At 37.0% G+C, this 16740-nt stretch overlaps 1 protein-coding gene and 1 non-coding gene across 2 annotated transcripts in view; both read left to right on the forward strand.

Moving 5' to 3' along the window:
- The window catches only part of LOC104672598 (POTE ankyrin domain family member G-like), a 28801-nt gene extending 13683 nt beyond the window's left edge, over positions 1-15118 (forward strand). Inside the window, 7 exon segments of the mRNA XM_030926359.1 lie at positions 667-773; positions 2105-2242; positions 5069-5139; positions 10956-11026; positions 12806-12830; positions 13510-13669; positions 14999-15118. Coding sequence (XP_030782219.1) covers positions 667-773; positions 2105-2242; positions 5069-5139; positions 10956-11026; positions 12806-12830; positions 13510-13511 — 414 coding nt within the window. The 3' untranslated portion in view covers positions 13512-13669; positions 14999-15118.
- LOC115895744 lies at positions 3844-3950 on the forward strand. The gene has a single exon (XR_004055872.1). It is a non-coding gene; the product is annotated as a U6 spliceosomal RNA (small nuclear RNA).
- Positions 15119-16740: the final 1622 nt, after the last annotated feature.

Raw genomic sequence — 16740 nt, forward strand, 5'->3', positions numbered from 1 at the left:
ATAATCAGGATGGCAGGTTTAAACACTAAAATCCATGGAGTTATTAAGAATACAGACAGGAATTCTGTTAGTTTCAGTAATCCTGTGAACTGATTACCTATTTAGTTAGCAGTCTGGAAAAATTAAATACAAATAGATTTTAAATGAATGAATGCAAAAATTCTTGAAATGGGCAGTAGGAGTATTAATAGCAATTTTTATTACACATTGGGCCTTGAACTTTTGGTAAAACATGTGAAACTAAAGAAATACTTGACATTCAAATTCTTGCTTTATACACAAGAATTTTGTCTTAGGGTTGGATAATATAGAGATAAAAGATACATCCCCTGCCTTCAAGAAGCTCTTTGTTTAAATGGAAAAAAAATTATTATCCAAAAGTGCCATGCCAAAATGCTAGATTAGAAGCAAAGAGTCTTGGAAGCAGTAAATGTTGAAAGTGAGTTTTTGAGATGATCAGAGTTGATGTGGTCAGGCAGAGAATGGGTGTTTCCAAGGGAAGCAGCAGCATGTGGGAAAGCACAGAAGAGTGAGAAGGAAGCAACTACATTTGATTTACTTTCTATAAGTGTAAGTCCATGGGATCTTATATAAAGTTTCCAGTTCAGCTGAGAAATACGTAATTTTTTGAATTACATATTGTTTTTGTTTTATATTGTTTTACAGCATGGCCTCACACCACTTTTGCTTGGCGTACATGGACAAAAACAGCAAGTGGTGAAATTTTTAATCAAGAAAAAAGCTAATTTAAATGCACGTGACAGATGTGGAAGGTATAGTTACTTCTTTTAATCTGTGTGTTGTTCTAGATTGATAGCAGTCACTCAAGTCATAAATAATAAATTAATAAGATTAAATTATACTTATTGGGACATAGTGATCAGTATCAACACAAATCAGTTAAGCAGGAAAACAATTATTTGGACTGGGCACCGTAAAGAACAGTTTTGGTAGGATTCATCTTCTCTTACTGTATTGACTGATGTTATTTGTTGTATGACATTTTGATTACCTGATAGTATGTTAGCTAAAGGGATTTCATATTAATTGTATGAAATGTGAACTTTAGCTTTTAGTTTACTTTATGACTCAGTATTGAACTTCTTAACCCTTTCTAGTAGGTTTTAACCTCGGTGTCTTCTACGCTTTTCTGATAAATATGCTGCATGGAACATAAATAGGAGTTGAGAATCCTTTTGTCTTTTCAATGACTCTGCTTTAAGTTGCCTTCTTTGAAGAATATTAATGTTAGCTTATCCCTACATGACAATTAATTGCTATTCCCACACACTATGGGTTCACAGCTTTTTCCTTTTTTATTGCCAGTGTATTTTAATGTTTTTATTTTTAGTTGGTATGGAGAGAGGGAGTGAAGATAGTTTTACGTGGATACACTTTTCCTTTAATGAAGGCAAGCCGTAGGTGGGTGATAAAGAGAAAAGAGGTAGGCTTTGGATTCACACAAGACTGGATTTAATTCCTAGCTTTCTTACTTGCTAGGTGTGTGACCTTGGGAATCTTATTTACCACCACACATGTTGTCATATATGAAAAGTAGGAGAATACATCCTTCAAAGTTGGCTGTGCATAAGCAAGGAAGATATATATGGCATTTAATTCAGTGCCTAGCACATGCTTATTGGCATCATTAACTGAAACTCCTATGACTATTCTTACCATTATTATTAATATTACTGCTTTCAGCATGCAGAGAGCTCTTATTTATCTTACCCTCTAGCTGATTTTCTATTACAGAATATCAGTCTAGGGAAGCTGTAAGGAAATCTTCACTTAAACCTTTGTCCACTTCAGATAAGTGGCCCTAGCATTGTTTCGTGCCCATTAAAGGACTTTAAATTAATGTCTTCTACTGTGCAATACCCCACTGAGATAAGAGGTTTCCTTGTTGTCCCTTCCTTTAAACCTTGCTGGTATTTTACAAAGATGAACACTTAAGCACCCAAGATGCTTATGTGTTTTAGTGCATGTAAATGTTTAATTCTGCAAGGACAGGCAAGATGTTAAATTGATAAAGTATATTAAATTAGCTTTTAAAATAAGTTTATTACAGTTCCTAAGGGAGAAATGATCTCTGTCATTTTAGAAATGCTCTCATACTTGCTGTACGTTGTGGATCAGCAAGTGTAGTCAGCCTTCTACTTGAGCAAAATATTGACGTATCTTCCAAAGATCTATCTGGACAGACGGCCAGAGAGTATGCGGTTTCTAGTCATCATAATGTGTAAGTGTTTCCATTAAAGGCGAGTTAATGCTACATTGAGGGTTAAAGTAATTATAACAATCGCATCTTTTTTTTTTTTTTTTTTTTTTTTTTTTTTTTTTTTTTTTTTTTTTTTGAGACGGAGTCTCGCTCTATCGCCCAGGCTGGAGTGCAGTGGCCGGATCTCAGCTCACTGCAAGCTCCGCCTCCCGGGTTTACGCCATTCTCCTGCCTCAGCCTCCCGAGTAGCTGGAACTACAGGCGCCCACCACCACGCCCGGCTAGTTTTTTGTATTTTTTAGTAGAGACGGGGTTTCACCGTGTTAGCCAGGATGGTCTCGATCTCCTGACCTCGTGATCCACCCGTCTCGGCCTCCCAAAGTGCTGGGATTACAGGCTTGAGCCACCGCGCCCGGCCCAACAATCGCATCTTACATATGAGGTGACGTGTCATAGTGTGGTTCAGCTAGTTTTAGAGTGGCAGTCAGTTAGTCCCCTTCATCAGCCAGAAATCAGACAAAAAGCAAGACAAGTTAGAGGTACCAATGGGTGCAGGATTCTTTATCTCAGGACTTTTAGACCTTGATACTTAGAATCCCAACATTGTTCATTTCATCCGAGTATAACACCTATGCATGGGATTAAAGAATAGTGTCATATCTTTGATTTTTCTGATTAGTTATTTGGGTCTTGAAATGTCCAGTTTAACAGAAAGCCTTGGACTGTCTTCTGGGTATTATCTCCTACATACTCCTTGAATTTTTCAATAACTGAAGGGGTTCACTAAATCCAAGGAAGACAGTCCCTTTTATCAAGTCAGAAGGAGGAGGGAAAAAAAGGACATTCCAGTCATTCTGATGTTTCACGTGTTCCTGTTGCTGCATTGTTGCCACTCAAATGGTCCTGCTGCCTGGTAATGATTGATCTTTGTCACAAAGATGCCCTTAGTGATTCAGAGTCCTCAAGTCTTCATGGCAAGTCATACAGTGGCTTTGAAGTTACAACGTTTGTAAGTTCCCATACCTATGCTTATTTGCTCAGCCATTGTTCCCAAAGCACTAGCACCCTGCTCTGGCCGCTGAGCATCCTGCCTTTATCCGCAAAGTGAGCAAATTGACCCTTCCCCCCATATTCAGAACCTAATGTGGAACCCGCGTCTTAGCCAAGAATTAGCTGACACCTTCATGATACGAGATCCTTTGAGGCCGTGTTGGTCTTTTCTTTAGCAGATATTAATTGCACTTGTTCTAAAAGGTCAGAGGGGTTCAAATAATATGGCAGAAAAAGATCAGTGTTTGTTTCTTCTTCTTTGCTACCAGATCTGTACTGTGAGGCAACTTTATATTCTGTAGAGAGCCTTAGGCAGTAGAAAGTTCCATAGGAACCTTCCCTGAGCAGTGGCTCCCAGTTGTGGTTGGCCCCTGGAGTGATCTGTTTTACATGATAATGAAAATCATCCAAGCTACTTTCATCTGTAGCTCAAGATTTTAAAATATTTTCAAATTCTACCTCACAGGAAGCCATTGAAGAGAATTCTCAGAATCTCAAGTAGGTTAGTTGGACTTAACAGAGCCAAGCCCTGTCCATGACTCACCACTAATCATGTGTAAAAGTAGGGCTTTGTGCTTGCTTCTGCAGCACATATCCTAAAATGGGAACAATACAGAGAAAATTAGCATGGCTTCTGCATAAGGAAGCAGCACAAATTTTTGAAGCATTCCATATTTTGGGCAGTCACTGGAAGGTCATTTGATTATTTGCTGACTAGCTCTAAGGAAACAGTGTGAATCAAAGCAACATGGGTGCCACCAAAATATTGAAATTGTGATTTGCACTAAAAAAATACTCATGTAAGATGGTCTATGAGATGACTTGGAGCTGAATAACATGTTCAGTGCAAAATATATTGTTAGTATGTATGTCAAAAATTAGAGAATGTCAACTTGCAACTTCTTCATGGAAACTAAAAAAAAATAAAGGTAGAGTTTTGGTCTCCATGTCAGCTGCAATTGAACATCAATATAAAGCATTATCCTAACAAACATCTGCTGGCTCAGAGTTGGAGTCGGTAGAGAAGGATCATTGGTCCAAGCTAGGTCTTAACATCTATTGGTTTTTCTGCCCTTGGTGTGATTGGTCAACTCCGTAATAGTGGACAATCACATTAGCTACTTTAATGAGATATTTATGAGTAAATTTAGTTACAAACTATGACATAGTTGGGATGTCCTGAATTATAAGCCATAAGGAGCAGAACAACTAAGAAGCAGAATTAGGACTTAATAACATTTTCTGAAAACTACAACATTTGCATATTAGAATCTACGAACAAAATACACACTGGGTTTTATTTGGGATTCCAAGATAATTTCAGTCATGAAGTTTAGGAACAGATTATTCCATTGCTTTACTATTTCTCTGAGCATTTAAAAAATGTTATCTTGTTAAATCATTATAACAACCTAGTGAAATAAGGCAGCAAATCCCTCACTTTGTAGAAGAAGACATTGAGCCTAAGAGAAGCAAGTTGTCCAAAAACAAATAGCTGTTCATTATGGAGCCAGGACTTAAGCAGAGTTGGAACACTTTCTATTATGTCATGCTAATGCAAGCTAATTTACTGGGTCACAGTGCTCTCGATTTGTGAGCATTTCACCTTATATTTTTTTCTTCTTTAATTAGAAGCTTCAAGAGAAGTTTATAGAATGTACTCATAAGTAGATGGGATAATACTGTTAAGTTCTGATATTATGATATTGTTTGAAATACTCTAAGAATTTTACATTTGCTAAGTATTTTATATCAGTATTAAAATAGTAATTTGGTTTATTACATTTTTATATGTAGAATTTGCCAATTACTTTCTGACTACAAAGAAAAACAGATGCTAAAAATCTCTTCTGAAAACAGCAATCCAGGTAACACTTGTGATAGTGAATACCGTTAGGTCAGTGTCATACCCAATCTCCTCTGGCACCAGGGACCGTTTTTGTGGAAGACAGTCTTTCCATGGGCTGGGGGAAGGTGGGGATGGTTTCAGGATTATTCAATCATGTTACATTTATTGTGCTACTTTATTTATATTATGGTTACATTGTAATATATAATGAAATAATTATACAACTTACCATCATGTAGAATCCGTGGAAGCTCTGAGCTTATTTTTCTGCAACTAGATGGTCTCATCTGGGGCAGAGCAATGTGAGACAGTGACAGATCATCAGGCATTAGATTCTCATACAAAGCACACAACCTAGATTCCTCAGATGGGCAGTTCACAACAGGGTTCATGCTCCAATGAGTATCTAATGCTATCACTGATCTGACTGGAGGCAGAATTCAGGCGGTAGTACAAGCCATGGGGTTGGCTGTAAGTACAGGTGAAGCCTCCCTGGCTTGCCTGCTGCTCCCCTCCTCCTGTGTGATGCGGTTCCTAATAATCCATGGACTGGTACAAGTCTGTAGACTGGGAGTTGTGGACCCCTGCTCTGGGTGGTCCTACCATAGATTAAAAAGTAACAGTAAGGAATTTTTGATCACAAAAGAACGCTGAAGCACAAGTCATGTTACATATGCTTGTCCCCACAAGGTCTCACTATTACTGACTTCATTCCTCTTCATTTGAAGTTGGAAAGAGACACATTTACTTTGTTGGAACAAGGTGTGTTCTTCTACCTGCTGGTTAATTGTCATGATAACAGTAATTTTGTTAGAACAAGATGCTGTGTTACCATTTGCCAAAAGATCGTCAAAATAACTATACAAATTGCCCAACTCTAGGCTCAGGAGATTATAATAAAACTAGAAAAATGTTTCACAATAACAAAAATGCTAGTATGCTACCTGGTTGTGGACACTTAATACAATGTATAATCCAAACGGTATGAGGACACCTTTAATGTAGCCACCTATTTATCAAAGAGCTTTTGTAAGTTAGGTTTTATTAGTTTCAGGAGACAAAGATGGAATAGTTGTAGTTTTGATCCTTAAGGTGCTCATAATAGAGCTGTCTCCATTTCATTTCTGTGCTTTTTCAACAGAATTTACAAAGAAAACATTTCTATTTATGTTTTCACTTGTCCACTTAACAAATAACTATCAAATGTCTTTTAGATACTAACCATTTTTCTAATGCTATGAAACACAAACAATTAAAAATACAGACAGGAGCTTGTTATTATCATTGTCATTTTTAAAAATTTTACTACTTCATTCAGTGCTTACTGTGTGCTAGATGCCCACTGGAAGCTTATAATTATAATTTATTATGTATTGATTATGTGCCAGACATATGTGATGAGGAATGAAAGTTTTGAAAAAAAAAAAAAAGTAGGTATGATTCAAGGGAAGCATGCAGAGTGAGAAGAATTTTTCTAGGTAAAGAAGCAGAAGAATAATGTTTGGCAGAAGGGACATGCAACAAGATTGTGTGTTGGCCAGAAGGAACATCTAAGGAGATTGCCTCTTTGGGAGGAAGAGCAGCAAGTGCAAAAGACAAGATGCTTGAGTGAACTTTGCAGGGTTTCTGAGCAGTTCACTTTTGCTAGCACCAAAAGTGTGAGATACCAGAGGTTGGGAATGAGGTGAATACTTAGCTAAGGCAAGTTTATGACAGACTTTTTAATACTACCAAGTGAGCAGGTCTTATCCTATGGGCCCTGGGAAGTTTACCAGCTAGAATGCTTTGGACTGCAAATACTGATGAGCAGTGGCGAAAACAGTAGGAACCAGAGTTGTTTTGTTTGTTCAGTGATATCCTAGGGATCCCTCTTGTCCCTCTTTCTGTGCTGTTGACAGTGTTTTATTCATGTCTCCTTTCATGGTTGGCTAATCTGCAACAGCTCCAAACATCTTGTTCTCACAACACAACATCTCAACGGCTTCTTTTCTTCACCTGTGTCTTCTAAACAGGGAGAAAACTTAGAAGCACACAAGGGGCTTCCTGTAACATTTCATTGGCTGTGTTACACTACCTGCTCATTCCCAAACCAGGCACTGGGAATGCAAATATGTGATTAGCTTAGAATTAACGTTTCTCTTTCTGAGGCTCAGGAGGGAGATTGGGATAATAAACATCCCAATAGACTTGTGTTTCTTCTGCAAGAAAGAATAAGGAATGGCTGTTGGTAGGGAGCGAACAATGTTTGCTGCAGGGGCTCATTGGAAACATTGGAGCAGGGGAGTCACAAGATTAAATTTGAGTATTAAGGCATTCTGGTTATGGTGTAAAACGGGTTAGCAAGCTTTTTCTGTAAAGGACCAGGTGGGAAATATTTGAGACTATGTGGTCTCTGTCATATCTACTTACCCCTGCTGTTGTCTGCTGTTGTAGTGTGAAAGCCACCATGATTCTTTGTAAGCAAACAGGCCTGACTGAGCTCCTATAAAACTTTATTTACAAAGCCATGAGGCAGATTGGATTTGGACTGTGGCCTATAGTTTGCTGGGATTGATGGAATGTAACCTTGTAAAGAAACCAGGAGACAAAGGACACTTTTGCAGTAGTCAGCTATAGTTCGCTTGTCACACATCCTTGGACTAGTATCAATGTATTATAAGGTTTTCACCCATCCGTGGTGAAATAAAGTTAGGAATCTCAGTTACTCATTTTAATATGTTGGCCTTTGTTTTTTATGGTGTTATGCCTTTTTTATTTGTTTTGCTTACTTTTTTTTCATGTAAGAGCTAACATTAATAGTTGGCGGTTTTCTTTTAAATAAGAGCCATTTTGTAAAGTTTGTGTTCCCAGTGGCAGTGGGAATATAAAGCAGAGGCAGAAGAGAGGTATAGTTAATATGATTTAGTGATAATTGAATGAGAAAGGCTTGGGGGACCGAGAGAAATGTTAGATGATTTACAGGTTTCCAGGTTGTACACTAGTATTTAACCTGGACCTGAGGAAGGAGTAGAAAATTTTCTGGTGAATACAGAAGAGCAAAGAGCTGCAGGTCAGCAGGAATGACCATTTTTTCCTATGCATGTTTAATGGAATATTCATGTAGGATATTTTGAGTAGGTAATTGGATAACCAGCATTTATAACTCACATCCTACTAGTTTGACTCTCAGTAACAAGACTTGTCAAAGACCCAAGAATCTGAAAGTTGATGAAAATGTCCATGTGTATCACCATCAGTGACCGAAAGTCAGCATCCACAGAACACAGAATTGGGACACATGATCCTAATAGATAAAGATGAATATCAGAGTTATGTTCCTCTTAGGGAATGATAGTCTCCATGACCTGTGTGAGTCACGGCTGCCAGAAAAGAAAGAGAGCAAGGAGTGTATTAAAGAAGCACAGCAAATTCAGTGCTAGAGTGCCCTGCTTGACTTCATGTCATCGTTCTGACTTCTAAAATACCATTTTCTGCAAAATATGCTTTCTGTTTTTCCCCTCTTGCAGCCTGCAACCAAACAGAATCCCTTTAGCAGGGCATTTTTGTGTTCTTCCTTTAAGCAAAGCAACATATAAATAACAAAAATAAGTAAGAGAAAGAGTGTTTTTTGTATAGGCTAGTAATTAATGTAAACTTGAGAGAGTACCAGGATTATACTTAGGATTTCCAGACTGGGTAGGAAGACTAGGTAGAAATCTAAAGATTACTGACTCAAACACATCGTGGTTTCATTGCTTTATTGTCACAGCTCTGAATTCACAACTATGAGTTATATTCATATGCACTATAACTTTAGAAAGCACCTTCCCAAACCAAATATTAAGTGATTTATTATAATTTCTTTGACTTATTATAGAATTGACTTTCCAAGTGTTCATGAGAATTATTGAGAATTTGCTACATAGTAACATCTCAGCTGTGTCCACATGAGCTATCTGTCATCTTAATGAATAATGGCTCACTAGGAATATTGGTTTTGGCATTAAAATGATCTTTATCTAAATGCAGATAGGACCAGGGATCACTCTTGAACATTAATGTCCAAGCATCTTAAAATTACACATAAGGCTTTCATAATCTGACTTCTGCCCCACTCTTCATCTTTAGCCCTTTTCCCTGTGCGCCCTTTCTCTGGCATTACTGCGCTGCTGGTAATGTCCTACTCACTCGTTCACTCTTTCAGGCCTCGCTCCTGCTCTTGCTGCTGTGTGGAATGCTGTTCAACTTTCCTGCCCTCTACCACTTTTAATCTGGCTAGCCTCAACATTTCAGTCCTGCTTGGGCATGTGTTCTAGAAAAGCCATCCCTGATATGCTTTATTTTCATTCTTTTTAAACCCTAATGCCTTACATATATGTAGCAGGACTCAATAAGAAATTTCTGAGTAAAATAAAGACTGTTTTTACAAAGATGATGTGCAAGACTGTCCCCTGCAGTCTTGGAGCAGAGGGGACAGACATGTGGGGGAATAATGTGCAGTTCAGGTGGTGAAGATGCAGTAGAAAATCAGTGAAGTACAAAGACAGCCTCAAGGAAGGAGGTACCTTTTTATCTAGGGAAAGACATGCAGAATCAAGGAAGACTTCACACAGCATTGTTTTTAAAAGATGAAAATAAGGCTGGTTGTGGTGGCTGACACCTGGAATCCCAGCATTTTTGGGGGCCTAAAGAGGTGGATCACAAGGTCAAAAGATCAGGACCATCCTGGCCAATCGTGAAACACCATCTCTACTAAAAAAATGAAAATTAGCTGGGCATGATGGTGAATGCCTGTAATCCCAGCTTCTTGGGAGACTGAGACAGAAGAATCGCTTGAACCAGAGAGTCAGAGTTGCAGTGAGCTGAGACAGCACCACTGCACTCCAGCCTGGTGACAGAAAAAGACCCTGGCTCAAAAAAAAAAAAAAAAAGAAGAAAAAAAGAAAAGAAAGTAAATTTGTTAGAATAGTGGAGGGAAACATTTTAGATATTAGGAAGACATTGTACACTAATAAAGCATCAGTAGTAATTTTACAAATCATTTATACAGTACTATGGTTGCAGAAAACAGGAGGTAGGAGAGACCCAGTGGGTGAAACAGGAGGATTTTATTTAGGTACACACCAGTTCAGCAGATTTGCATCCAAATGCTGAGTCCTGAACAAAGACAGAGCTTGGCTTATAAAGGCAAGCTTACAGAAGCAGAACAAAGGCAGTTAATCATATAGTGACAGTTTTGCAACCTCAGCATAGCTTGTGACTTTGCAACTACATTGAAGGAAAACAGAACTTGTAAAATATATGCATTTGTAAAAATAGCTATGAGTAAATGCTGAGGGGAAGGGAGGATGGTAAAGAATTTGTTTTCTTAGCCTTGCTCTGGGATGTCTGGACCCATACCTGTGGGCTCTGGCTTCTCAGACAGGGTCACCACGACCTTACCTGGGCCCTGCCTGTTACTATCCTTAGAGTCAGAGTAGCTAAGTGCAGGAAAACTTGTTTCTCTTTAAAACTAAATTTCCTTCTCATTACATTTTCTGCTTCATGATTAAGAAGTGGAGAGCAACACACTGTGTTACCTTATATGTTCCTCCTGTATTTTAAAGTTGTGTTTCTGGTGGTTTTGTTCATTTATGTTGGGTGGATGAATTTGTGAGTGAAGTCTTAACAGGTGTCTCCCCAAGTGGTTTGTTGAAGTCTTAGAGAATGATTTCCTAAGTGACTATTTGATGAAACACTAAACACTCAATTTATGAGATAAAATAAAATGTTGTCTTAAATCTGTTTTTATAAAGGCAATGGTTTTTAACTGTTCTAAGTGGTTCATTTTAACTGCATATATGGATTTCTCAACAGAACAAGACTTAAAGCTGACATCAGAGGAAGAGTCACAAAGGCTTAAAGGCGGTGAAAATAGCCAGCCAGAGGCATGGAGAATGTTACAGTGAAATTTGTGATTTAATGTTGTTTTCTTTGCTTTAGTAATATTAGGTAGTTCAAAGGAAATTACCTTTCAGACTAGGTTTTGAGAATCAATAGATTCTTTTTTCTAAGAACTTTTTAATAGAATCTTAAAATTTAATAAGTTCAGCAATCTCATTAACAGAAGAATCAATAGATTCTAATTTAGCATTTGAAATTTAACTTAAACATAACCACTATAAAATTTAAAATACTCTTATTTTACAATATTCTTATTTGAAATATTCTTATCTGCCTTTTTGATTAGCTTATAGGTAATCTTTCCTTTTGGAATAGAGGCAAAAGAAATTCCTAGAACTTTGTTCTTTTATTCTTATAACACCCTGACATGATAAAGGAAGTAACATCAATTATTGGATTATATTATTAAGCAATGGAATTATGAACAATGTAAAACTGATGGTCCCTGACCTGGATTCATGGTTAAAGAGTAATCATGGCCAGTGCTTGAAAATCTGCAGTTTTATATTGCAGTCACTGATAGCAAGGTTAAAGATATATTCTGCCTTGTGGTCTCTCATTGACCTCAGCATTTCTCTTCAGGGAGGGAACCAGGTCATAAAAGCAACCCAAATGCCTATTACAAGAATCAGTATCTTGCAGAGTGGGACCTTTGGTATTAGTGCAGAAACACAATAACATTCGAACTTACTTCAGTCGTAGAAAATCAGTACAGATTATTAAAATTTTTATCCACTGTAATTAGTACACATTAGAATATATTAGAACTGGACTTAAGGAGACCATCTAGATACATAACACTATCATATTACAACATGTAATTTCAAGTTAACATTTAAGAATTTGCATTTCTTTCTGTTTGGTGTTGATTTCAGCTCCTAATAATTGAAAGTGTGCCTACAATCCAGTTAGTAATCTGTAGAGGCTCACTGGTTAGGGTTTGGTGAGGTAAACTCTTTTCAAGTGAGGAAGATTTTGCAACACTACCAATCATCTGCTGATGCATTTTTGGTAGATTTAACACATAACAAATTAAGTTTAGTCCAAACAAATGGTGACAAAGTTAAGTTTGCTGGTTCATGTTTTTCTTCTCCCTTTGATTAAGGTGAAGTATTTTTCACATGTTAGTCAGAAGCCAGTGATGTGGCAGTAGCTGAACGTAGATTAAAAATTTAATTCTTAATTTTAATTAATTATTTATTTAACTATTTTGACATTTTAATTTTAATTTTAGTTATTTTCTAATTTTTCATTGTCCATACTTGATTACTTAAAATAAAATTATTTTAAAAACATGCATTGCCAAGAGAGGAGACATCACAGAAATACAGCAAGCAAATTAACCTTCTATTTTTGCATTTACAGGAAATATCTCAAGAACGAGAAATAAACAAGGATTGTGATAGAGAGGTATACCTTTATATTCAAATGTTTCTGTAGAATTCAATTTTTACATATGTTGTTTAACAAAGTGTAGTAAGTGTAGGCATACATGATCCTATCATGTAAGTAGCATAAATCATCAGTGAAAAATTTAATATTTAACTCAGAAAGAATTCTGTACATTGAGGTTTAAAGAGATATAAACCCTAGAGATACTCTTTCATTATTCTCGAATAATCCTGAATGCGGTGCCAGTAAAATGCTAGGTCATGCCACTTTAGGAGCTTTGGATCAATCGTTTTATCTTTCTTGGTGTTAGTCTGATTATCAATAGATAATGTGGCTAAAGAAGATAATTTCTTATTCTGTGTATCTTCCAGCTAGAAAATTGTATGACTATTGAATGTGAAATTTGCGGAGCATCTCATTTTCTGGGATTCCATGCTCCTACCTCAGCAGTTTCACTCTGCTCCTTGTGTTGTGGCGAACTTTGGTTCCCATGTTTCAGTGAGCACCATCATGTTTTTGATAACCCGGGAACCAAATGAAAAAAGAATGGTCAAAGGCAGTGGGGGAGAAGAAAATCTCAGTGCAGAAAAGGGCAATCTTCCTTTCTATTCCCGAAGCCCCACAGTGTCTCATCCTCTAAATCTGACTGCTTGATGTAAGATCTAGGTGGTAAAGACAGAAGAAGACACATTTTGCGTCCTTGTCTTTTTATTTGTGTGTACCCATGAGTCAAATGGGGTAAATACATATATAAGATTCTGAAGAGTGGTTGGGAATAAAAGCACAAAATGAAGGAGGGCCCTTTTTGAATTCTGGAAAATTCTATTTTATTCAGTCAAACAGAAATAAAGCAAACTTTACAAATTTTTCAATGATATACTAATGATATGATAATTACATCTTAAAATTATATGGTAATAGTTATGTATATATGATCAAAGTTAAGTGTGAAACTATTTTTAATGACTAAAATAATGATACACCGAGTCAATTGATAAAATCTAATTAAAAAGGTTCTTTCTATTCAATAAAGTGATAACCATCCTTAATATCAAACTTCCACTCAAGGTTGAAGAAGAAATGAAGAAGCACGGAAGTAATCATGTGAGAATACCAGAAAACCTGACTAATGATGCCACTGCTGGCAATGGTGATGATGGATTAATTCCACAAAGCAAGAGCAGAACACCGGAAAGTCAGCAATTTCCTGACACTGAGAATGAAGAGTATCACAGGTAAGCCTATGGCAACATTTAACAGGAGACAACCATGTGCTGTCAAACTAATCCTAATTTGGCTAATATTCATGATTAACAAATTTTGTACTTTTGCTAGGATATTCAGCCTCATCTGGTAATCAGAAAAATGATAGTCAGCAAAAAACGAGTTACCATTTTTTCCAGTCATTAATTTATTTGAGAAATAACCAGTATTGGCAAATGTGAGGGGAAAGGCCTTTTCTTTTCTTTTTAGTGAACTTTTATTTTAGCTTCAGAGGTGCATGTGCAGGTTTGTTATATAGGTAAACTGTATCATGGAGGTTTGGGCTACAGATTATTTCATCAGCCACATAATAAGCAAAAGACCCAAAAGGTAGTTTTTTGGTCGTCTCCCTCCTGCCACGCTCCACTCTCAAGTAGACCCTGGTGTCTGTTACTCTCCTCTTTGTGTCCATGAATTCTCATTGTTTAGTTCCCACCAATGAGCAAGAATATGTGGCATTTGATTTTCTGTTCCTGCATTGGTTTGCTCAGGATAATGGTCTCCATCTTGATCTGTGTTGCTGCAAAGAAATGGTCTCATTGAAAAAGACATTTCGCACACTGTTGGTGAACACATTTCAAACATTAATTTAATAGGCATATTCACACACACACATATATAACATAGTAAGGATATATATGTATGTTAAGGATATTTATATAGATTTGTTACATATATACTTATGTATAAGGACATTTATTACAGCATCATTATATCAAAAAGGTGGATTCTTTTCAGTAGGAAATTATCATTATCAAAAGTAAATCTTTACCAATAGGAAATAACTCAATTTTCACTCCCAGAAAATAATGTAGTATGCAACCATTTTTTTACAAATGAGGTTAGATCTAGAGTAAACTGATTATTTCACAATTAAAATGTATTTAAAGCCTTAGTTTTAGATAACACATCTTAAGATAATTTTGTTAGAATTCTTGTAATATCTGCTGTGTTGCAAATGGAAGCTACATGCTACATTTACACTGTACCTTGATTGCTAGTTATTAAATTTTTGTTGTCAGTGCCTGAGTGCTGAAATATTGGATCTTCAATCTGAATATTGCCAAGGGATTGTACATGGGGATCTATATTTAATATAAACATTTCAGTATATTGGGTAAAACTTTTATGAAAATGTATCAAAGGATCTTTCATCTACTAAACCAGGAATTGGCCAGATTTTTCTGCAAAGAACCAGTTAGTAAATATTTTAGGCTTTGCAAATTCTCTCTCTCTCTGTCTATATATATGTGTATGTATATGTATATTTGAGTATTTGAGACAGGGTCTCTGTTGCCCAGGCTCGAGTGCAGTTGTGTGATCATGGCTCACTGCAGCCTCAACTTTGTGGGCTCTAGTGATCCTCTCACCTCAGCCTCTCTACTAGCTGGGACCACAGGTGTGCAACATCACACCCAGCTAATGGACTCTGTGGACTGTAGAGTGAATAAGCGTGGCTGCATTCCAAGATACTTGACTTACAAAAACAAGCAGTGGGCTGGATTTGGCCCACAGGTGCTAATTTGACCTTGTGCTAAAAGGAAGGTGCTGCTAATGCAGTAACTCTTATTCCTGAAAGTGCCCTGCATGTGTGACGTTATCCTTCCTTTGAGAAAAGGATATATTTCGGTATTCACCACACCATAGTTTTCCACAGTGACTTCATATAATTTTTAAAATTTCATTTATAAAATAAGATTATTTTCAGCATTTCTACCACTTTATTTCTGTTGATAGAACTCAGTATTTTACTGTGATCAATTACTTTGTATATTTGATGAGTATCAACTGTTCTAGAATTGGCTGATTTTTATCAAGCAAGAAATACTCTCCTTGAAACTTTTAGTGTTTCTTGGTCTTTATGTATAAGCATGAACAACATGATAATCAGCTTATGGAATCTAGAAATGTTCAAGGCAACTTTTAGTTCTATAGTTTTAAGAATTTAACACCTCAGTCTGGCATTTTTAATGCCACATGTGTATAATTTTGTAACCTTTAAAATTATAATTGTTATATAAAATTTGAAGACTACACCTGTTATATAAAATTTGAAACTAATTGTCTATTACTTTTCCATGACTGTGGAAGAAAATGACAACATTCTCAGTCATGACTCCTAAGTATGATGTCCTTAAAAGAACTGTCTACACTCATGAACTCAGTTTCTTTTCATTCACTCTTAATCTCGCACCAGTAAGTCTTCAGTTTCAGCCACTCCTCCAACATTGTTTTTCCTCAAGATTATCACTAATTTTTTTCTGTAATAAATCTAGGCATTTTTCTTACACTTCATTTTATTTAGTCTGTCAACAGTATTTGAGCCAATGGAGGACATCTCCTCTCTAACAGCGTCTTCAACTTGGCTTTCAGGACCTCACTCCCTCAGGCTTTTCCTCCTGCCTTTCTAGTGCATTCATCATGCTCTGTTTTGCTTGCTCCTCCTCATCTTTCTCCATTTGGACATTATTTTTTCCCAGGGCTCAGTCCTCAATCTTCTCTCTCATGACTTTTTCTTTTTTTGAGACAGAGTTTCACTCTGTCACCCAGGCTGGAGTTCAGTGGTGTGATCTCGGCTCACTGCAACCTCTGCCTCCTGGGTTCAAGCGATTCTCCTGCTTCAGCCTCCTGAGTAGCTGATGTTACAGGTTCGTGCCACCATGCTCGGCTAATTTTTGTATTTTTAGTAGAGACAGCATTTCCCCATGTTGGCCAGCCTGGTCTCAAACTCCTGACCTCAGGTGATCTGTCTGCCTTGGCCTCACAAAGTGTTAGGGATTACAGGCATGAGCCACTGCACCCAGCCTCTTGTGACTTTTTCTACCGTGTATATGCTAGCAATTTCAAAATGTATGTCTCTTGCTCAGATCTCTCTCCCTAATTCCAGATTTCCATATCAGCCTGCCTACTTGACACCTCTATTTGGTTAGCTATTGGGTATCACACACTTGTCAGACCCAAAATTGGGCTACTGATGGCCTTCCTGAAATCTACACCTCATATAGTCATTCCTACTTTGGGTAAGGGCAACTCTTCCAGTTGC

The sequence above is a fragment of the Rhinopithecus roxellana genome, unplaced genomic scaffold (genome assembly GCF_007565055.1).
Source record: "Rhinopithecus roxellana isolate Shanxi Qingling unplaced genomic scaffold, ASM756505v1 contig2117, whole genome shotgun sequence".
In the NCBI taxonomy this organism is placed as follows: Eukaryota; Metazoa; Chordata; class Mammalia; order Primates; family Cercopithecidae; genus Rhinopithecus; species Rhinopithecus roxellana.